This window comes from Ceratotherium simum, chromosome 33 (assembly GCF_057802395.1).
Source record: "Ceratotherium simum simum isolate JZ-2026a chromosome 33, ASM5780239v1, whole genome shotgun sequence".
NCBI classification, from domain to species: Eukaryota; Metazoa; Chordata; class Mammalia; order Perissodactyla; family Rhinocerotidae; genus Ceratotherium; species Ceratotherium simum.
In genome coordinates this window covers 10189825-10213505 of record NC_141932.1, presented here as the reverse complement: position 1 = coordinate 10213505, position 23681 = coordinate 10189825, and the positions used below count along the sequence as shown (strand labels likewise).

The 23681-nt window shown below is 47.0% G+C and overlaps 1 protein-coding gene across 1 annotated transcript in view; it reads right to left on the bottom strand.

Moving 5' to 3' along the window:
* The window catches only part of LOC106800142 (sialic acid-binding Ig-like lectin 14), a 43586-nt gene continuing 19905 nt past the window's right edge, over positions 1-23681 (bottom strand). The window contains 6 exon segments of the mRNA XM_087421900.1: positions 1-72; positions 242-311; positions 4946-5081; positions 5187-5319; positions 5321-5445; positions 10400-10442. Coding sequence (XP_087278026.1) covers positions 1-72; positions 242-311; positions 4946-5081; positions 5187-5319; positions 5321-5445; positions 10400-10442 — 579 coding nt within the window.

Genomic DNA, 23681 nt, shown 5'->3' with positions numbered 1-23681 from the left:
TTAGTTGAACCGTTTCCATGTTTTCTTCAGAAGCAGTAGCTGTGAGCTGGGGTAGAGGCAGTCCAGTAGTCCCTGGGATGGGAGAAGTTGCAGGGCATGGAGATGCACAGACCCTCCTGCATCATCACAGACGCCTGCACTTGCACCTAGAATCTCCCATCTTGAGCCTGGGACTCTGTGGGAAAGGAGTGTCAGCCACAGCCCCTGCTCCACAGGCCCCCTCTCCCCTCAGTCCACTCACCTGCTCACAGCAAGGGCAGCAACTGCGGAAGTATCTCTGAGATGGAGGGTTCTGGATGTCCATCCTGTGTCTGAAAAGAGAAGGGAAAGGGGAGGGGGAGGGGAGGCTGTGAGGAGACCCACTGGAAGCCGTGGAGGAGCCCATGACCTCAACCATTCACAGAAGAGGAACTGCAGGCAGGAGCTCGTCCCCCTCTGCACAGAGAGGATGGACATTCTACGGCCCAGACACCTGAGATCCGCCCAGAGAGGAGCAGACAAGGAGCAGATCCTGTGTCCTGCTCCCCATCTCAGGGCTTCCCTCCAGCACCAGAGCCTGGACCAGGACATCTGAGGACATCTGAGGTGAGGTACATGGTGAGTCTCTAAGGGTCCCCATCTGAGAAGAATTTCTGAGCCCTGTTGTCTACACCAGGAAGCAAATCAGCTCCTGCTTGACCTCAGAGGGTCACAACCCCATCTACACCTCATATGGATGGTCCAGTCAGGTGTAGGATTCTTTAGGATCTGTGTGAGCATCTAGGGTAGAAGAAAAGAATGGGGTCCTAGGTGACAAGAAGGCAGCAGCCAATCATTCATGCACTCATTCATTCCTTCCTTCTCCAAACACTTAGTGAGCATGTGTGTGTTGGGGAGACTAGAGAAAGGAAGGGAGAAGATTCACCTGGTCCATGCCCATGAGATGCTCCCCTCCCAGTGGAATCACTTCCTCCCCAAGCAGTCAGTACTCTCAGCATTTAGAGACGCAGTCGCTGGTGAGATTTTGTGTCCTGGTAGCACGCTGAGTATTTTCTAGAATATGAGTATGGGATTTTTTTTGACATCTAGTCAAAACAACAACAATAATAAATGTTTTCAAGTTGCACAGCTTGAAATTCAACACCCGTTAAACACAAATGTCCCATTTCCCTCCACCTCCCATCCCCTAGCAACCACCATCCCATTTTCTGTCTCTAGGAATTTGACTGCTTTAGATACTTCATATTAGTGGAATCATATGGTATTTGCCTTTTTTGTGACTGGTTTAATTCATTTACCATAGTGTCCTCAAGCTTATTCCATGTGGCAGCATGTGTCAGATTTTTTTCCTTTTTAAGACTGAATAACATTCCATGGTAGGAATACACCATTCAGTCTTCTTTTTTGCAATTTTTGTGTGTGAGGAAGATAAGCCCTGAGCTAAAATCCATGCCAATTCTCCTCTTTTTGCTCAGGAAGACTGGCCCTGGGCTAACATCCGTGCCCACCTTCCTCCACTTTTTATATGGGACGCCACCACAGCATGGCCTGACAAACTGCGTCAGTTCACACCCAGGATCCAAACCCTGGCCGCCAGCAGCAGAGTGCGTGCACTTAACTGCTACACCACGGGGCTGGCCTCTACACCACTCGGTCTTTATCCATTCATCTGTTGAGGGACACTTGGGTTGCTTCCACCTTGTGGCTATAGTGAACAATGCTGCTGTGAACATGGGTGTGCAAATATCTCTTTGAATCCTTCTCTGAATTCTTTTAGATAAAGCCCCAGAAGTGGAATTACTGGATCTTATGGTAATTCTATTTTTAATTTTTTACGGAATCCCCAATATCTTATCATCTCACCTTGTTTTTTGTCCCTCATCTGTTTTAGTCACTTTATACTGGCTCTACATATTAACATCTCCAGTCTGGACCCCTTTCCTGATCTCCTGACATTCTTTTTTTTTTTTTTTAATAAGTTTATTTATTTGTTTCCCCAAAAGCCCCAGTAGATAGTTGTATGTCATGGTTGCACATCCTTCTAGTTGCTATATGTGGGACGCGGCCTCAGCATGGCCGGACAAGTGGTGCGTCCGTGAGCACCCGAGATCCGAACCCAGGCCGCCAGCAGCGGAGCATGCACACTGAACTGCTAAGCCACGGGGCCAGCCCCTCTCCCGACATTCTTATCCAGCAGCAGAGTGGTTCCTGGACCCAATTCCCCTTGTGTGTGTGGAGGCTTCCCCACACCAACAAGCAGGCGTCAGATGCCAGCAGGGTGTCTGAGAGTTCAACCCAATTCTGACACTATCTACCCAGAGACTGAATCAGATTCCACAGATAAAGGGTTCATTCTCACAAGACCACCCTCCACTTCAGATGGCAGCCATAAATCCAGGTTGTTACCTGTACTTCTGACCAAGTGGCTATAAACTAGGGGTTCCCACAATCCCCTCCTCGGGTTTGATTAATTTGCTAGAAAGTCTCACAGAACTCAGGGCAACACTTAATTCTACCAGTTTATTAAAGGATATGATCAAGGATACAGATGAACATCCAGAGGGAAGAGACGTGCAGGACAAGGTATGAGGGAAGGGGTGCAGAACATCCACGCCCTCTCTGGGTGTGTCAGCCTCCCAGAACCTTCACGTGTTCGCCAACCCGGAAGATCTCTGAAAAAGACTGCCGAGCTGTCCTTTGGGTTTTTATTGACTAAGTCATTGGCCATGGGCAATTGATTCAACCTCAAGCACCGCTATGCTCTGTGGAAATCAGGAGGTGGGACTGAAAGGTGCCATCCTCTGATCACGTGGCTGGTCCTCCTGGGAACCAGCCTTCTACCATTGGGTGGGGATCAAAAGTCATCTTTATTAACATCAAGTAGGAATTCCAAGGGATTAAGGAGCTGGGAACTAAGAACCGTGGACAAAGATCACATGTTCAAATGGAAAAATATGTATTTCTTATAAATGACGGTATCGCAGGAGGCAAGGAGCTTGCCCATGTAAGGCAGCAAAGAAGGATGAGAGCCCCCAAGTCCTGCCTCCTGGGCCTGTGCACAATCATCTGTACAGGAGAAGCAGGTCTCACCTGGCCAGCTCCCAGAGAGTCAAGGCCTCGGGACCGTCCTGGAGGTGGCCTGTGAGAGGTGGGTCTCAGGCCAGTGTATATGGGCACCAGAGATAGAAAGAGCTCACATGAGGCAAGAGAAATAACACACACATTCATTCACTTCGTTCATTCATTCATTATATCATTCACAAACTAACGTGAAAAAAGACAGATTTGAAAGAGTCCTGACCCTCAACTAGCTCCAGCAGTGGGGGAAGACAGACAAACTGGAGCTTCATCCAAGGGCAGCAGGGAGCCATGGAAGGTTTTGAGCAGGGAAGGGGCAGGGTCTTATAGATGTCAAATAGAGGTCAAACTGATCCCCTTGAGGCCAGTGGAGGAAAGAGCTGGAAGGGAGAGGCGAGAGAGGAAATTGTTTCGATATCTCAGGAGGGGAGACCCAAACTGCATGGAGACAGCAGCCTTGGTGACGGAGGAAAGAAGGTATTCCAGCCACTTTCAGGAAGTGAGATTTGAAGGGAGGTGTGGAGGGTGGGGAGGGAGGTGTCTGGAGTGACCCCCAGAACCCTGACTCTAGCAACTAACAGGGGACAGAGGTGCCCTCGCCCAGAGCAGGACAAATGTGCAGGGCTGGGTGTGAAGAAGGTGGGAGGGAAGACAGCAGAGTCGGCCCCAGGATTGGACGCGTTCACCAAGGGGGAACAGAGGGCCTGGGCGGAGCTGCAGGACCACACACACTCACACACACGCACCACATCAAGGCACATATTAATCAAATCATTTAAATTAATTCAGGGTAAAAGGGAAAATATTCAAACTAGCCAAGAAAAAGACAAACTAGAAACAAAGATGAAAATTACAGCAGAATTCTCCTAAGAAACTATGCAAGCCAAAGATGTGAAGAACTGAAAGAGAAAAAATGTCAACCTAGAATTCCTTTCCCAATACACAGATATTGCAAAGCTCACGTAAATTAGCATTTTTCCAGACCAACAATAGCCAAGGGAATTCATCCCCTGTGTACCATCGCTACAAGAAATATATGAAAACGTCCTCAGGCAGGAGCAAAATGATACCACAGAGACACTGGAATGTGTACTAGGGAATGAAGAGCCGTTGAAGTGGTTAAAATGTGGATCAGTATAAAAGAGTTTATTTTTCTAATTAAAAAAAATATCTCTTGAGCCAGACCTGCTGGGCTAGTCGTTAAGATTTGGCACTCTAACAGCCACAGCCTGGGTTCATTTCCTGTCAGTTGTCATACTTTGGTCGTGGCTCACATAGAGAACTAAAAACTAACAAGTAGCATACACAACCATGCACTGAAGCTTTAAAAACAAAAATCTCTTTAAAAAGGACTGTTTTAAAAAAAGAAAATGGAATATATAATGATATTTGATGGGATTGAGTTATGGGCTTCTCAAAACCATATTAAGGTAAGCACAGAGAATCAACATACTACAATAAGCATAATTCTAATTAATAATAAAAAATATCTATCTCCTCACATGCCATCCAACCATTCATGTAGAACCATCAGGAAGAGTCCTGGACACAAGAGGTGAAGGGTTGTTTCTGGAGAGGAGGCAGGGCCACCTCATGCAGCACCTCCTTGCTCCACAGAGCTGTGCTTGGGAGGGTCTCGGACACAGTGCTCTGATGGATCCTCATCCACCTGTCAGGGATCTGGAGCCCAGACCTCAGCACCGTCGGGAGGAGGGGGACGGTCACACCTTGCAGCCCTCCCCCCTTGGGAACCTCTGAATCTGTGGGGGAAACAGTTCTAAAATGAGAGATGGGTTCTGTGTGGGGGGGTGTGCTCTGGAGAGAACAAGATGGGTGAAGCCACCCAAGGTGTCCCCAAATGTAGGACATCTTGAGAAGGGCTTCTCACCTGGTGTAGTAGATCCAGGTGAGGCTGTAGGTGAGAAGGAAGCCAGCCCCCATGAGGGCCCCCCTGAGCAGGGTGAGGACTAGAGGCCAGGAGCCCTGCTGCTCCCCAGAGATATGCGGACAGGAGCAGGAGAAACCTGGGGGAGACAAGGGGGAGAAAGATGGAGAGGTGAGTTTCCTAAAGTCTACACCTGAGCCTGCTCATGGCCCCACCTAGAATGCAGACATCCTGCTGTACTCACCCTGCACAACTAGGTTCACAGAGACGTGGTAGGAGCCCCAAGGGTTCTGAGCTTGGCAAGTGAATTCTCCTCCGTCCCCTAAGACCACCCGGGGCAGCTCCAGGACCCCAGGGTTTGAGGGTGAGGGGGGGTCTCAGGGTCACGCTCCCCTGGGTCCAGCTCATCCTGGCAGGAGGGTTGCTGTCAGTGTCACAGACCAGACGCAGGGACTGGCCCTGCTGGACTGGAAGAGATGAGCCATTGCCCAGAGCTTCAGGTCCTGACAAGACGGAGAGAAAGCTGAGCCCAGGCCCTCATTAGGGGGTCTCTCTCTCTCTCTCTCTCTTTCTCTCTCTCTCTCTTTCTCTTCCTTTCATCATGTAGATCTGATTCTTCTCTTCCATTGCCTTATGAGCTCATATTGTCTGGGCTCAACTCCAAGTGGGCAGAACTAGGAACATGCAATGCAGCCTTTCCAAGAGGCCATTGTGCATTCTGCTGAACAACATTTGTCCCCACGCCTCCTGTCTTAGCCATCTGTGAAAACACAGGTCCAAGAATTCCCTCCACAACCCTTGCTATTTGTTTTTCATTAACGGTTCATGAAGACCCATCTAATTGAGCTGTGTCTGAGAGCTCACAGTCTCGTGGGTGAGATACCCAAAAGCAGGTTCTCACAGAGCAACATGACATGTTTTATGATAGGGACAAATTCGGCTGAAAGAGTCCTGAGGACAGGAGTGCATTGAGACTTTCAGGACAGGGAGGGCTTCCTGGAGGAGGAGAGGCTTAACAGAGCCTCAGAATTGGTGGGATCTGGCTAGAGGATGGTGTTGATGGAAGGACCTTGTGGGAGGAAAGTACAAAAGGTACAACTACAATTGAGGAGTGAAATGACCTGCATGCTCAGGGAAAAATAAATATTTCTGTGAGGTTTGAGTGAATGGGCGTGCTTGCGAGTGTTTACATATGAGGCTACTGGAAGAAAATATGGAAGATTTAAAAAACAATATTAGAGTGGGAAAGTCAGTGTCATGAAAGAAAACATTGATAAATGCAACCAGTGGTTTACTAGTAAATGTTTAACAACCAGCTCTCTCATGGTGGGGGAGGGCGGAGTCCTGATTTATATAATTGGCCAATTTCCTTGGTGTAAATACTCGCATCTTGGTCAACATAAAGAACCAATTTGAACTCACTGAACCCAGTGTTGGGAGAAGATAGACACAATTGACTGTTGTCACCTAGTCAGAGCCCACACCAGTACGCCACTCAGTGCGACTCAAAGGAAAGATGTGTGGTGCCACCTTGAAAAATCACCATATGTTAAGTCAAAAGGCCATCAATATACTGGAAATCAATCCTTTCAACTAACACACAGCTGATGTCTTTAATATGAAAAGAGCTTCTTCAAACCGTTAAGAATAAGTCCACAAAACATAGACACCATTCTTAAACATAATGAAATATCTCAACCTAGTCACAAAATGATACTGTGAGTAAAATGGCAGTGAATTCGCTTAGGATCAGCCAGGATGAACATGTTCAGCAGGGAACGATGCACGTTGAATGTGGGTGTATAAACAGAACCACCTCCATGCAATGAGATTTTGCAATATCTGTAGAAATTACACACATACTCTTTGATCCAGGACTTTCTTCTCTATGAAATTATCTGACAGACACACTCAATAACACACCTGTGGGGAATGCTTGTACAAGTTATTCAGGAAAGTATTATTTTTCTAGTCAGAAGACTGTAAACACCACAGTTTTCCACCAACGGGGGACAAATTAATTACTTCTAGTATAATATACTTCCAGTTGGAAAACCATCGAGTCAACAGTAAGAATGAAGAAGGTTTCCTATGTACTGATACAGAAGGATCTCCAAGACAGACTAAGTTTGGGAAAAACACAAGCTTAGTTCACAGAAATGTACCAATGTCACTTCCTTAGCTGCACAAATGTGCTAAGATGATATAAGATTTTATCGATGAGGGGATCTGGGTGAGGGATTATGGAAACTCTCTCTACCATGTAAATCTAAAATTATTCTGTATTCATTTATTACTTCTAAAAGTAGCGGTGGATTCTTTAGGGTTTTCTATATGTAAAATCATGTCATCTGCAAATAGTGACAGTTTCACTTCTTCCCTTCTAATTTGGATCCTTTTATTTCTTTTTATTTGCTTGATTGCTCTGGCTAGGACTTCCAATACTATGTTAAATAGGAGTGGTGAGAGTGGGCATCTTTGTCTGGGTCCTGTTCTTAGAGAGATAGATTTCAGTTTTACGCCATTGAGAATGATATTAACTGTGGTTTTATCATATATGGGCTTTATTATGTTGAGGTACTTTCCTTCTATACCCATTTTATCCAGAGTTTTTATCATAAATGGATGCTGTATCTTGTCAAATTCTTTCTCTGCATCTATTGAGATGATCATGTTTTTTATTCTTATTTTATTAATGTAGTGAATCATGTTGATTTATTTGTGGGTATTGAACCATCCCTGCATCCCTGGAATAAATCCCACCTTATCATTGCAACAAAAAGAATAAAATACCTAGGAATAAACTTAACCAAATAGGTGAAAGATCTGTACACTGAAACTATAAAACATTGCTGAAAGAAAATGAAGAAGACACAAAGAAACAGAAAGATATTCCGTGCTCTTGCATTGGAAGAATTAGCATAGTTAAGATGTCCATGCTTCCTAAATTAATCTATAGATTCAATGCAATCACTATAAAAGTTCCAACAACATTTTTCACAGAAATAAAACAAAAAGTATCCTAAAATTTATATGAAACAACAAAAGACCCCAAATAGCCAAAGCAATCCTGAGAAAAAAGAAGAAAGCAGGAGGTATCACACTCCTTGATTTCAAAATATACTACAAAGCTATAGTAACCAAAACAGCGTGGCACTGACACAAAAACAGACACACAGATCAATGGAATAGAATCAAGAGCCCAGAAATAAACTGACACATCTATGGACAGCTAATTTTTGACAAAGTAGCCAAGAACATACAATGGAGAAAGGAAAGTCTCTTCAACAAATGGTGTTGGGAAAACTGGATAGCCACATGCAAAAAGATGAAAGTAGACCATTATCTTACACCACACACAAAAATTCGATCAAAATGGATTAAAGACTTGAATGTAAGACCTGAATCCATGAAACTTCTATAAGAAAACATAGGAAGTATGCTCTTCGACATCAGTCTTAGCAAGATATTTTCAAGTACCATGTCTGACAGGGCAAGAGAAACAATAGAAAAAATAAACAAATGGGACTACATCAAACTAAAAATCTTCTGCACAGCAAAGGCAACCATCAACAAAACAAAAAGACAACCTAACAATTGGGAGCAGATATTTGCAAACTATATACCTGATAAAGGGTTAAATTCCAAAATATATAAAGAATTCATACAGCTCAATAACAAAAAAACTAACAACCCAATTAAAAAATGGAGAAAGGACCTGGACAGACATTTCTCCAAAGAAGATATACAGATGACCAACAGGCACATGAAAAGATGTTCAACATCGCTAACTACCAGGGAACTGCAAATCAAAACCACACTGAGATATCACCTCACCCCCATCAGAATGGCTATAATTAACAAGACAGGAAACAAGAAGTGTTGGAGAGGATGTGGAGAGAAGAGAACTCTCATACACTGCTGGTGGGAGTGCAAACTGGTGCAGCCACTACGGGAAACAGTGTGGAGATTCCTCAAAAATTTGAGGTTAGAACTACCATACGATCCAGCTATTCCACTGCTGGGTATTTATCCAAAGAACATGAAAACACAAATGCGTAAAGGTGTATGCACCCCTGTGTTCATTGAAGCATTATTCACAATAGCCAAGACTTGGAAGCAACCTAGGTACCCATCAAAGAACGAATGGATAAAAAAGATGTGGTATATATACACAATGGAATATTACTCAGCCGTAAGAAACAATGAAATCCAGCCATTTACGACAACATGGATGGACATTGAGGGTATTATGCTAAGTGAAATGAGTCAGAGGGAGAAGATCAAATACTGTATGGTCTCATTCATAAGTAGATGATAAAAATAACAACAAACACATAGAGACAGAGATTGGATTGGTGGTTACCAGAGGGGAAGCGGGGGGAAGAGGGTGAAAGGGATGATTAGGCACATGTGTGTGGTGATGGATTGTAATTAGTATTTGGGTGGTGAACATGATGTAATCTATGCAGAAATAGAAAGAAAATGGTGTACACCTGAAATTTATACAATGTTATAAACCAATGTTACCACAATAAAAAAAAATAAAAAATAAATAAATAAAATTACTCCACATGAAAAGTTTGTTAAAAGTAATAAAGATGCAGAGCAGTACATACATTATGATCTATTCCTATGTGTGTGATTTTAAATGTGTATGCATAGGTTATATTTGAGAAGATAACTAAAAGGGAGATACACAAGGAGCTGAATACACTTTTCTTCTTATTACATTTTGCTGGTACTGAACTGTGTTTCCCCCAAATTCATATGTCAAAGGCCTAACTCTCAACATGATGGTATTTCGAATTATCTGGATGGGCTTTTGGGTGGTGATTAGGGTCAGATGAGATCATGAGAGGGGGGATGTCATGATGACGTTGGTGCCCTTATGAGAAGAGACTCCAGAGCTGGATCTCTCTCAGTCCCGTGAGGACACAGCTAGAAGGCGGCCATCTACAAGTCAAGAAAAGAGCCTTCACCAGGAACCTTGATCTTGGGCTTCCAGTGTCCAGAACTATGAGAAATAAATTCTTGTTGTGTAAGCCACGCAGTCTAGGGTATCATGTTACCTCATCCTGAGCACACAAAGGCTCATTTTGTGCTTGCCGTTTTAAACACTAACATTAAAATGATCCAAGGAGGCTGGAGGAGTAGGCAGGGTCCAGATGCTAATGAGATTGAGGACAGGATTTGGGACAAGGCCGTGTCCTTAGCATGGGGACAGCACATCCATTGGGCATGGAAGAAGCCGTGAAAACCGCCTGAGGACAGAGTCAGTGGTGGGGGAAGGCAGGTTGTAAGCTGACAATCAAGTTGGGGACTTTTCACCTCTGCTGTCCACGCACCTGGCCTGAGCCTTTCTCCCGTCTGCGTTCTGAACCCCAGCTCTGCTCTGAAGGGAGGAAACAGACTTTGCATCCACCACACACCCAGGGAGGAGAGGTTGCACCCTACCTGTGCCTTCTTTCCAGAACGCACTGATGGTCAGGTTCAGGGGCTCAGCTGGACAAACGGACATAATTGTTCCCTTTTCAGTGGCAGGAAGCTGTGGGTTGGCCTCTTTCCCCTAGAAACCTTAGAAATAAGAGGATGCTGAGTTGAGTGTCCTCTTTCCTCCCTCCCCAGAGCCAGCTTGCAGGAACCAGCACCCAGTATCCCAGACCCTGCCCCCCCTCCCTTTCCCCCATACCAACTGCCCTCAGGGATCTGGCCGTCCTGGCCTGGCACTCACAGGACACACTGAGCTGGATGGTCCTCTCTGAGCTCATGCAGGCTCCCGGGAAGGTCACTCAACAGGTGAGGTTGGTGCCGTGGTCCTGGGGTCCTGGGGCTCTGGGTTGAGGGTGAGCACCAAGGAGTGTGGAGTCTTGGGCCCAGGGAGCTGAGGGCGTCCCTGATCCAGGAGAAGGTGGGGGAGGGCCCATCTCACAGGCCCATGGCACTGTACATGTAATGTTCTTGGGGTGGCCAGATTCTAGGGTCCCCTGGATGTGGATGTCAGGCGTCTGTGTCAGAGCTGAGGAGGAGAGAGACAGAGACCCCAGGCCTGGAGGTAGGGAGCCCAAGCATGACCTTAAGAGCAACCTCTGCCTCAGGCCAGCCAGCTCCTCCCCAGCCAGCCTCAGCATCTTGTCCTGCTAGGTCCCCCTGCATCCCTCCCAGGATGAGAAGCAGGCAATCCCCTCCTGGCCCTGCCCCGGGGACCCTCAGAACCCAGCCATGTGTCCTCTCCTTGACCCCCTTCCTTACCTGTCACATGCACAGAGAGTAGGTTCTATATGTAATTATATCTCACAAAAGATCCTCTCTCTACCCTAAAGATGTATTTCCCATTGTCCCTCCTCCTGGCGTCTCTCATGTCCAGGCAGCAGTCATTGGTACTGGGGTATCCAAGGAGGTGGAATCGGCCCTGGGTCTCATCCTGCACTTTATGATCTGGGTTGTTTGTGGCCACAAGTGCATCCTGGTATTGATATACCCATTTTTGGAATCAGTAGCCATGAGCTGGGGTAGAGTCATTCCAGCCATCCTGGGGATAGACGACAGTGCAGGGCACATGGAGGCACAGGCCCTCCTGTACCATAACAGACCTCTGCACTTGTAGCCAGAATCTCCCATCCTGAGCCAGGGACCCTGTGGGGAATTGAAAGTCAGCTGCAACCTGTGACCCACCCACTACCTCTCTCCTTGACCCACTCACTTGCCCACAGCAGGGGCAGCAGCAGCAGCAGTGACATCTCTGGGGTAAGAGCCACAGGACCTTGGTGTCACAGGACTGAGGGGAAGCCCCAGCAGGAAGCCCAGGCTGAGGTCAGAAACATGACTCGCAGAAGAGGAACTAGGCAACCATATGCTGTAGGAGCTGGCGTTGTCATTGGAGAATAACCACTTCTACTTTCCAGATGGGGTCCCAATGAGGGTCACACAACAGTAAGGAGGCTTCGACCTGCTGCTCCTGGCTCCCTCTCCATGACCTGTCCTTCCCGCAACACTGTCCACACCAGGAAAGCAGGCACTGCCTGGCAGTCACAGCTTCTAGATGCCCCGGAGGGTCCGTCTGCCAGGTGTGGACTCAGGAGGGGCTGGTGAGGGAACCTGGATACAAAAAAGATGGGGAGGTGTCCCCCCACCCCCAGGAGAAGGAAGTGGAGATTAATGAATGAATGAACATGACAATGGCATTTTGAGCATCTACTCCTTCCAGGGGAGTAGAGTCACAGGGGACAATAAGACAGACTTTGTCCATGTCCTTGAGAACTTCTCTAACACCTGAGGAGGCAGAGAAACCCCAGGCCCTTCCAGCTCCTGTTGGCACAGTGTATGATGGTGGAAGCACAGGTAGGTTCTTATAGGTACCCGATTGCTCCGTGCAGCCAGAAGGTGAGCTCCCAGGTAGAAATAGTAGAGTGGACGGGATCAGGATTCCAAGGGGGTCACAACGTGACCCCCATGAGTGGTCCTGGGGCATCTTGACCTGCTCACAGCCCCCTGCTCCAGTCATCCCTGGTGTTGACTGCACAGGCCAGGCCTGAGACATGGGCATTTGGAGCAAGATCACAGCACAGCGTGACTTTTGGGGGGAAGCACTGGCTTTGGAGGCAAGGGGCCTTGCCCTTCTCCCCTCCAAGCCTCAGTTTCCTCATCTGTCCTCTGGAGGGATCCCAATTTTCAGCCCTCGTCTGTGGGAGAATCTAACGTGAGGACGGGGCTCGGCATTTTCTGCAGACGCAGGTGTGGCCACCCTGCAGGTCAAGGATCTGGCCCTGCCCATTCCTCAGTGGTCAGTTTGAATCCCACCTTCAGCAAGAAGGACTGCACTGGGCCTTCCTCATTTGAGGCCTCCAACGAGGTCGTCAGGGGCATGGGCTTTGCAGCCAGATGGCCCTGGGCTCAAGTCTGTCTCCCTAATTCTTGCTGTGCTGCCTTGGGAAGGGGTTTGCCAACTCTGTGCATAGTCAGGTGCCTATGCACATGAGGTGTTATGGGCTGAATTGTGTCACCCTCGAGTTTCATATGTTGAAGATCTAACCCCTGGTACCTCTGAAGGTGATTGTCTTTGGAGATAGGGCCATTGAAGAGGTAATTAAGTTGAATGAGGTCATTACAGTGGGCCCTAATCCAATAGGACTGGTGTCTTTATAAGAAGAGGAGATTAGGACACAAAGGGAAGACCAAGTGAAGACACAGGGATGAGAAGGCGACCGTCTGCAAGCCAAGAAAAGAGGCTTCAGCAGGAACCAGCCCTTCCAACACCTTGATGTAAGATTTCCAGCCTCCAGAACTGTGAGAAAATGAATTTCTGTTATTTATGCCACGTAGTCAGTGATAGATTGTTATGGCAGCCTCAGGAAATGAAAACATGGAGTCACCAACAAGATCCAATGTGTTTGTGCAAGTAAAGTGCTCTGAGCAGTGTGGTCTGGTCCACAACGGACACCGTCCACACAGTGGCCAGTGGCCAGCCTGCAGGGTGGGGCCGCGCTGAGAGTGGGAGTAAAAAATGGAAGGGAAAGGTTTGGTAACCGAGGAAACCTCTACTGCTCCTCCGGGCACGAGCTCTGAACTCTTCAGGGCTCTTACTTCACCCTGGCCACCCTTCCCCTCCTCTCCCCAAGACAGGACAGGCCCCATGGGCCTCTGCTGGGGCTGGTCCCTCTGCTGGCTGTGCTCATCGCTACTCCTGTACCCTGGGCACCTGCCTCCCATCTGTTGAGAAGAGTGTCCTTGGGGGCGGGGCTGAGGTGAGGCTGACCCTGGAGGAGCACTAGTGGGGCCAAGAGTGGGAAGCAGAGACACATTCACAGCCTGGCGTGGTCAAGCCTGATCCAACAGGGAGGATCGGGCTGTGACAGCCCAAGGAGGGGGTGAAGAAGTGTCTGGAGGATGGGCCGGGTGAGAGGTAGATCATGAATATGGTTGTCTGGGAGGTAAGTTCATCCTCCAGAGAGCAGGCCCAGAGCCAAGGACGCAGGTGTGAGCAGACAGGGAGCCCCTGCAGCTCCCCCTGCAGCCCCCGGCCAGTGCCTTTGCCTCAGTCAGCTCTTCAGCCTCTCAGCTCCAGGGTCCAAGGAAATCTGAGTCTGAACTCCTTCAACACTTCTCTCCTTCCTCCTCCTCTTCCTCCTCCTTCTCTTCTAGGGAAGAGGATGGTAACTGAGCCACCCGATGAGCTCTGCAGCTAACATTTCTCCTTGCTGTCCCATGCGGGGACCCTGGTTCCCTCCTGCCCAGCTCCCTTCATCAACATACGGGTTTCCAGAAAGACATCTCAGGAGCTTCCTCAGGGAGCATAGGGTCTGTTCAGGAGATGGAGTATCCAAAATGATGCCCCTTCATGGCTGTAATAAGCCCAGGAGCATGGGAAGAACTTTCCAGACACCTCTGAGGGGTCCCAGCATGTCCCATGAACTCCACTCACAGCCCCATGGCATCTTCACAGGACCAAGGGGGTGCTCCAGGGACAGAAGCCATTTAGCAGCTGGGCCCCCCACACTGGCTGTGACCCCAGAGCCCACTCTTCTTTGCCCTCTGCTTCTTTGCCCCCCATTCCTCTCAGATGAGTCCTCTTCCCTTCTCACCTGTCCCGGCTTCATGTCTCAGTCTTTCCAAAGTCTGAGATCTCACCTTCCCTGTCCATTCTCTGATGCTTGGTCTGAGTGTGGACACAACTGCTGTTCCAGTTACTGGTCAGCAACCAGGGTGGTGGGGCCGCAGGGTCCGCTGGACTGTGGGCAGCAGGGACCAGTGGATGGTGACGTCAGTAGGCAGGGGAGGTGGGTTCTGAGAACGAAAAGGTTGCCCAAATGGCAGTAAGTGGCCAAGAGTCACAGGGCACCCCTGACATTTCTCTCCCTCTGAGACATTGGGTCTAGCTGGCCTGAGAACCAGGGCCCCAGTCTTCCCAGGGAGCCAATGGCTGATGCCTCATTTGTGTGTCTGTGGTGTTTGTGTATCTGTGCCTGCATATATATGTATGTGTTTGTGTGTCTGGTCTCTATGTGTGTCTCTGTGATGTGTGCGTCTCTTTCTTTGATCTGTGTGTATGAGTGTGTGTGTGTCTGTGTTTGTGGTTTCTGTGTGTGCTTGAGATGTGTGTATCTGTATGTATATTTGAAGTGTGTATGTGTCTGTGTGTGTGTCTATATGTGTGTCTATGGTATCTGTGTGTGCATATCTGAACTGTGTGTATGTCCTTGTAAGCGCCTATTGTGTGTGTGCATATGTGTACATACTTAAATGTCAATTTCTCAATGATAATGTCCATGGACAACATACTGAAGAGTATAATCCATCCCATATTCCCTACATATTTTCCTGTTTCTTTTTTCTCCTAACCCCTTATCACCAGTCAACATAATATATATAATCTACTTGACTATTCTTTGCCTGTATCTCTCGCCATTAAAATGGAAGCTTCACAAAGGATCTTGTATTTCTTCCATTTACTGCTGAATCCACTCTGCCTAGAAAAATACCTGGCATTTAATAGGTGATCAATAAATATTTGCTTTAAGAATTGCAAGGAGATACAAAAGAAGCAAAATGAGATTACTGGCCATCTCCAGTGGAAAACTAGGCATTCTTTAGAGCACACCCTTCCCGAGTTGTCTGATTCTGGCATTTTGTTGCCTTTGAACTATTTTACAATGTTATCATTTGTAGATAATTAACAGCAATGTAAATAGTTCATGTCCATAGACATGCACATTCTGTCTGCTGGGGGGTGGTCTCTTGAATCCCTCCACCAAGCCAGTTTCACATGAATTCACAAATTCATTTCAACATTACTTTACTCCACATCAATTTGTGCTTCTTCCATTTCTGCCTGGTTCTCCCATTGAGTTAAAGAAAGCAGGGAGTTGCTGAGCAACGGATATAAATTTCATTCATGCAAGAGGAAAATGTTCTACAGGTCTGCTGTACAACATAGTGCCTGTAGTTAACAATACTGTACACTTAATACTTTGTGAAGAGGGTAGATCTCAAGTTACTGTTCTTTTACCACAATAAAAAAAGTCTTTAACCCATATTCATTTTATATCCTTATGAGAGTCATGATTTTACTTTTTTTTAAATTATCCTTTGATAGAATAAATGAAAAAGTTTATGTCTGCCTCTGTGCATGTGTTGGCTTTTTGGTTTGTGGTGTGTCCTAGGCATTAGAAACAGGTCCCTCTGGGCCAAATAAGATGGACCATACAACACCTTGGTCTCATCTTAAAGGATTTTGGCTATTTCCATTTGGGCAACTGGGAGCCACTGAAAGGTTAGAAGCAGAAAAGGGACACCGTTGGGTTTTTAGAATTCGCTCTGGCTTGTCTGTGGAAAACAGATTGGAGGTGGTCAGAAAGCAGGGAGAAGACGAGTTTCCTTAACTGTGTATGTTAAGTTCCAACTATAGAAAGGGAGTCCTTGGTGGCAGGAATGTGCGCTGTAGACTCTCACAAGTGCTGTAGACTTGTTTTGCATGCAGTGATGATAAATTACATAGTTGGTGATGGATATGTGCCAAATGACAGGCTTCCCAAATCTACATATGGGTAAATAAACCAGTATCAGAATCTTGCATAAAGTGTTGCTTTAATTTTGGTAAAGAATATTACGTATACATATCTTTCCTCTCCTTCCATCTACTCACTCACAAATATAGTGAATAGTTTGTGAGCCCATAAGTGAGAGGTGAACAAGTTTGGGTGTTTGTTTTTCTGTGTAGCGGCAGGGCCAACTCAGCAAAGTGCTTCCCTGATGTGCAAATGTGGGTTGGGGGTAGGGAGAGAGGTTTGGGAGACAATGATCATGGTGTCTCAGTGTCTGGCACTTCCTTTTGAGCTCTTTTATCCAGGATCTTCTCCTGTCCAGAGGGGCAAAGGAGCTCAAGCTTTTCTCATCCCTCCTTTTGAGAGGCCCCCAACCCTGCCAGAAAAAACAGGAATGAGCTCCTAGAGCTGTAGAATGCTGGCTCTGAGGGTCATGAGCTGGGGAACAGTGTTCTGGTGTTTGAGGGACTCAGATAAAATGTTACCTGGGGAAGGCCCTGATTACCTGATGTAGTATATCCTGGAGATGACATAGCAGAGGAGCAAGCCAGCCCCCACTGGGCACTCCTGAACAGAGTGAGAGCCCACAGAGGGGCACACATAAGGGACTATTGAAAAGGCATGAACTTCCTGTTTCCAGCCGTAACAGGACCCAGACTTCCTGCCACTTCGTGACACTGGGGCTCAGGACATCCTGGGTTAGTAACTGCAGGAAGCGTCTGGGTAGAGCTGGAGTGGGAGACCTGCAGTGGTTGAGACTGCCTAGCGACAGACCAGACGGCTCCAGACAGAAATGTGAGAAAACTCAGAAACAGGAAAAACCTGTCCCAGACTGAAGGTGAATATCAGCTCAGATGGAGAAAGACAGAAAGCATTCTGCTGTTGTTAAGCCTGGGTGGGGGACAGCTACAAAATTAAAAGGAAGGTGTATTTCTCTTAAGGTCCTCCAACAGCTGTATAATACCATAGTAACCCCTTCTTTGAGTGATGAATGCTTTCTAATCAATGATGCCCCGAGTCTGGCTTTGTTATTCCCTCTAATTACTGGGGACACCCCTCGATAAACTGTCCTTACCTCAGGACAGCACTCAACCCATAGTTAACACTTCTAGGGGATGAAGAACACAAATCTGAGGATGGTGGCACTACCTGGAAGGTCCTGGATACCCCTGACCAGCATCATTGACCTAGGATCTTACCAGGTCCTTCCCCAGGCTCCTCTCACTCTGCATTCGTGATTGATAAATATTTGGCCAGAGGGGTCCATCCACCAGGAGGCACTGTGAACCCTGGGAAGACCCAAACTGGGGAGCTGGTGTTGTCCATGGTGCTGAAACAGGTCAGGATTGTAGCTCAGGTACCTCCCAGCTCTGCAGAAGGGTCTGAGCTGAGGCTTAAGGTCCCAATTTGGGGTCGGGAGCTCAAAGAGTTGGGGATGGATGGAGCCAGGGGAGGAGCAGACAATCAGGAGTGGGTGGTGCTGGTCTCCTCTCTCTATTCCTTCTCCCACCTCTCCTGTTTGCTCTCAGGCAATGTCCATTCTGTGGCTGATGTCGGTCTGCCCCACCTCTCCGAGCCACAGGGGCAAGGGGATGTTATTGCTGAGGTTTTCTGTTTACCAGCCTTTGTACTGCTCCTCTAAATAGCTTGCTTCATGCCATCCCCAAGGCTGAGGCGTTCACTGCAGAGCTTGTGTGGTGAGCAGGGCTGACTAACTTGGATTCCTTCTGGTGCTTCTGCGTGGAGAGCAAAGAAGGGGGTTAGAGGAGGAGAGTAGGGAGGATAGGGATAAGGACAATTGGGTCCATGAAGTGAGTTGATTCTGAGACGACACGTATTCATTCTTTTATCAAATGTTTCCCAAGTTCCCACTTATTCAATTATCCAACAAATATATCACTTATTGGTTGCTTTCCAATTCTACTGAACACACAAACAGACTTATGTGTAAAATACTATTATTTTACAGAGAAAGAAGCTCAGTTTCAGAGAGGTTAGGTACTTCCCAAGGTCACACAGCTACTGATCATGGTCTCTCTGAGTTCTCGTATGTACTGGGCACTGGATTACAGAAAGTGTTTATGAAAATCTACTTCTTCTCCTGTGTGTCTCTCCTTTACTCTCACACTACTATCACACTCACAACTCTTCTGACACCAGGTGTGTGGGGGTGTTTTTCTCCACAATAAGAAATTCTCTGTGACACCAGATGAGTGTTGCACAATTGAAGTCAATTCTGACACTCTCTACTTGGAGACAGCATAGGAATCCACAGGTTAAGGGCTCAGTCCCACAAGATCCGCCCCCCTCTTCAAACCCCAGTCTTGATTCAAGGTTGTCACCTCTGCTGCTGACCAGCTGAGTATACATTGGAGGTTCTAATGGTCCCCTCCATGTGTTCAATTAATTTGCTAGAGTGGCTCACAGTATTCAGGAAAAGAGTTTACCTACTGTGTACCAGCTTATTATAAAAGGGAATGATAAAGGATATAGATGAACATCCAGATGGAAGAGATGAATAGGGCAAAGTAGGTGGAAAGGGGCAAGGAGCTTCCATGTTCTCTCTGAATGTACTACCTTACCAGCACCTCCATGTGTTCACCAACATGGAAGCTCCCCAAACTCCATGCTTTGGGGATTTTTTTGGAGGCTACCCCACATAGGCATGATCATTTATTAACTGCATTCACAGCCCCTCTCCAGTCTCTGGAGAAAGGAGTCATGGATGAAAATCTCCATCCAGGAGCCCACCAGGAGTCACCTCATTAAAACAAAATACAGTGCTGTCACTCAGGAATTTACAAGGGATTTAGGAGTACAACCATTTTCTGCTGCAGACTCATTTCTCAGCTCTAGATTTACTGCAACATTTCTCAAGAGTCTTTCTACTTCCTGTCCTCCCATTCTCTCTTGATGTCACTCCAATCAGGCTATCTGCCTCTACCAGGCTACCAGATCTGCTTTTGTCAAGATCAGCTGTGATACTACTTAGCTAAATTTAAATGGTTATTTCTCAGACCCTATTCTACTAGACTTATTAGAATCTTCATTAGTACTCTCTCCTCCGAAACGCCAGCTCCCCTTGGCCACCAGGATCCAACCCTACACTCTCCTGGTCATTTATTCATCCTCACTTGTCTTCTTGCTGTTTCCACCTTATCTCCCTAACTCTAAATGCTGGAAGGTCCCAGGGCTTTGTCTGTGGACCTCTTCTCTTCTTTGTGGTTTCATCTACTATCAGACCTTGATGTGGAGGACACACAAACCTCTGTGTCTCCCATTTGGACCCCTCTCCAGAGGTCCAAACTTTTGCCAACTACTTGTCATCTTCACTTGGACATCTCAGAGGTACCACAAACTTACAGCAACCAAAATAAAGCTTGGCAAACCACCAGTTTGGAAGGAATATTTTCAAAACATACATCTGACAAGGGGTTGATCTCCATAATATATAAATAACTCACACAACTGAACAACAAAAAAACAAACAACCCGATCAAAAAATGGGCAGAGGAAATGAACACACACTTCTCCAAAGAAGATATACAAATGGCTAATAGGCACATGAAAAGATGTTCAACATCATTAATCATCAGGGAAATGCAAATCAAAACAACACTAAGATATCACCTCACACCTGTTAGAATGGCTATAATCACCAAGACAAAAAACAACAAATGTTGGAGAGGATGTGGAGAAAAAGGAACCCTCATCCACTGCTGGTGGGAATGCAAGCTGGTGCAGCCTCTATGGAAAACGGTATGGAGATTCCTCAAAGAATTAAAAATAGAGATGTCCTATGATCCAGCCATCCCACTACTGTGAATCTATCCAGCGCACCTGAAATCAACAATTCAAAGAGGCTTATGCACCCCTATGTTCATTGCAGCATTATTCACCATAGCCAAGAAGTGGAAGCAACCTATGTGTCCCTCCACTGACGATTGCATCAAGAAAGTGTGGTAAATATATACAATGGAATACTACTCAGCTATAAAAAAAAGACAAAATCGTCCCATTTGCAACAACATGGATGGGCCTGGAGGGTATTATGTTAAGTGAAGTAAGCCAGAAAGAGAAAGACAAACACTGTATGATCTCACTCATATGAGGAATATAAACCAACACATGGACAGAGAAAACTGTATTGTGGTTACCAGGGGCTATGGGGGTGAGGGGTGGGCACAAGGGGTAAAGGGAGACATATATATGGTGATGGACAAACAAAAACGTACAACCCAAAATTTCACAACGTTAAAAACTAATAAAACATCAATAAAAATAAAATAAAATAAAATAAAGTTTGGTGCCCTCTTGAAAATATACTTCTCTTGTAGAGCTGGCAATTTCAAGAATTGACAATTCAATTCTTTAAGTTGCTCAAGGCAACCACATTGGAGTCCTCTTTGGTATCTATGGACATTTATGGACATCTATGGCTATCTGTGACTATCTGTAGAAATCAATGGAGCTATCTTTGTGTATATGAACATCTATGACTTCTGTTAACATTTATGAAATCTATGACATCTATGGAGTCATCTTTGACATCTATGGACATCTATCACATATAATGACCTCTATGGCATCTATGGAGTCATCTTTGACATCTATGGACCTCAGTGACATCTATAGAATCATCTTTGATAACTATGGACATCTATGACATCTTTGGAGTCATCTTTGACATCTATGGGTAGAGGCAGTAAGCTATCTTTGATCATTCTCCACACATACTCTATCACTCCATTAACAAATCCTGTTGGCTCCACCTTCAAAATGTATCTAGAACTTAACTTCTGACACCAGGTTCATCATTCTTACCCTGGAGCATGACTGTGGGCCATGCTGGGGAGATGAGGTGGGCAGACTGCATGCCAGAATGTCCACATCACTCACCGGGGAAGCTGGTCCGGTGGCAGGGTGGATGTCATCCACACCTGCTGCTGTCTTGGCTTCTTTCTTCCTGCAGCTCTTCACTCTGATGGGAGACACTTGGGGTGAACTCCAATCTTGATGAACAGGCATGTGTTTTCTCCTCTTCAGCAAGTGGAGAAGCTCACCCTTCCCCTTTTATCCAGTGTTCAACCTCTGGGTCCTTCCACCCACCATAGGAACTCAGCCTTCTCCAGAAGGACACGGTCCATGCGACACCTACTATCTAGCACCTACACTCCTGTCCAACAAACTCCATCTCTTCCATGACCCAGGTTCTTGTGCATCCAGTGTCTCTCTGCTACATCCTCCAAACTGGCCCGCAGCAGGAGCGTGAGGCTCTGGGCTCTATGTGCATTCCAGAGAGAGAGAGAGAAACACAATCCAAAGAGCCCTATGGGATGCTGAAATGCTTTGTTCTTCCTTCCTTCTGGGGAGGCTGTCTGAATCTCCTCTCCTGTCCTCCACTGACCCCAACCATGAGAGTCAAAGGTGGTCTTTAATGCCTCCAGAAGGGAGTGGCAACTGAGAGTTTTCAGACCTTCAGGTCAGACTTGGACAGTTCTTCTGGCCCTGCCTGGTCATACATCCTGGGAACCTAACATCCAGGGTAGAGATGTGTTTCAGGGCATGAATTGTCAATGGTTTGATGGACACCACTGAGAAAGACCCAATGGGACTCACTGTCCAGTGAGGGGACCAGATGCCTTTACCCACAGAGATAGAGCAGTGAGGGGACCTGGGCTCCAGAGAGAGGTCAGGGTGAGGGTGGGATATTGACAGTCAAAAAAGGGCCCAAAGAGATTTTTGGGGCAATGAAACTACTTTGTATGATACTATAATGATGGATACATGTCATTACATATTTGTCCAATGTTGTTGTACATAGAATGTACAACACCAAGAATTAACCCTAATGTCAACTACGGACTTTGGGTGATAATGACATGTCAATGTAGATTCATGGGTTGTAACAAATGTACCCTCTGGTGGGAGATGTAGATAGTGGGGAGGCTGTGCACGTGTGGGAAAGTGCCATGGGTAAATGGGGACTCTCTCTAACTTCCTCTCAATTTTGCTGTGAACCTAAATCTGCTGTAAAAAATAAAGTCTACAAAAATGTTTCCACAAGGTCTTCAGTGACTGAAGGAAGATAAAAAGTAATTTTAGGATGGGCAGGGAGGAAGTTGCTGGTCATCCGGGCAAGACGGATGTTGGAGGTCATTGAGGGAGGAGGCTTGACAGTGTCTTCTCATGTCTAACCGCAGCCCCCCACCCCAGCCCCACCATCTGAGCTCTGAAAGTCCGGGTCTGACCTGACCTGGAAGAGACCCCACCCCAGTTAATACACCTGGGTGTGGACTCCTTCCTACTTGTGTCATCCTCTAGGTAGACACCGATTGCTGGGTTCTCTGGTGCACCTAGGATGAGAAGAGGGGATTTCCACCTTCAGTGGAGAGGGTCAGGTGAGATAAGTTTAGGTACACACCCCAGCCCCAGGAGCCAAATAAATTGTGGAGGGACAGGTCTTGTGTCCTTTTAGGTCCCCTACTCAGCCAGACCACCAGGACAAAAGCACCAAGCATCCGCAGTCTGGCCCTCTGCCCCCTACACTCTCAGGGACCCAAGCATCCTGGCTCAGCACTCACAGGTGACATTGAGGTGGATGGTCCTTTCCATGGTCACACCAGCTGTGGGGAACTTCACCTGACAGATGAAGTTGGTGCCGAGGTCCTGGGGCTGTGGGGTGAGAGTGAGCACCGAGGAGAGGCGGGTCATGGGGTCCGGGGAGGAGAGGGCAGCTGACGTCCAGGAGAAGATGGGAGGTGTACCCTGCTCACAGGCCCAGGGCAGACCCGGGCAGGTTCCTGGGGTGGCCAGACATCAGGGTCCCTGGAATGAGAATGTCGGGTGTGTGGGTCAGAGCTGGTGAGGAGATGGGGAGACACGGGGATAAGCAGGGAGGGTGTGGCCATGAGTGAAGACTCAGGCTTTGGTCCAGCTCCTCCTCTAAGCCTTGAAGACACTGTAGCCCAACTCTTCCCAGAAGACAGGTCCCATCCCAGCCCAGCCCTGAGACCCTCATGTTGTTCCTCTGTGGTGATTCCTGGCTCCCACTCCTTACCTGTCACATGCACAGAGAGAAGGTTATATTTGTAATTGCTTTTTTCCTTTCCTCCCTCCAAGAGAGAAAAGTATCTTCCATTGTCACTCCTCTGGCGTCTTTGATCTCCAGGGAGCATTTGTAGGTCCCAGAGTCTCCA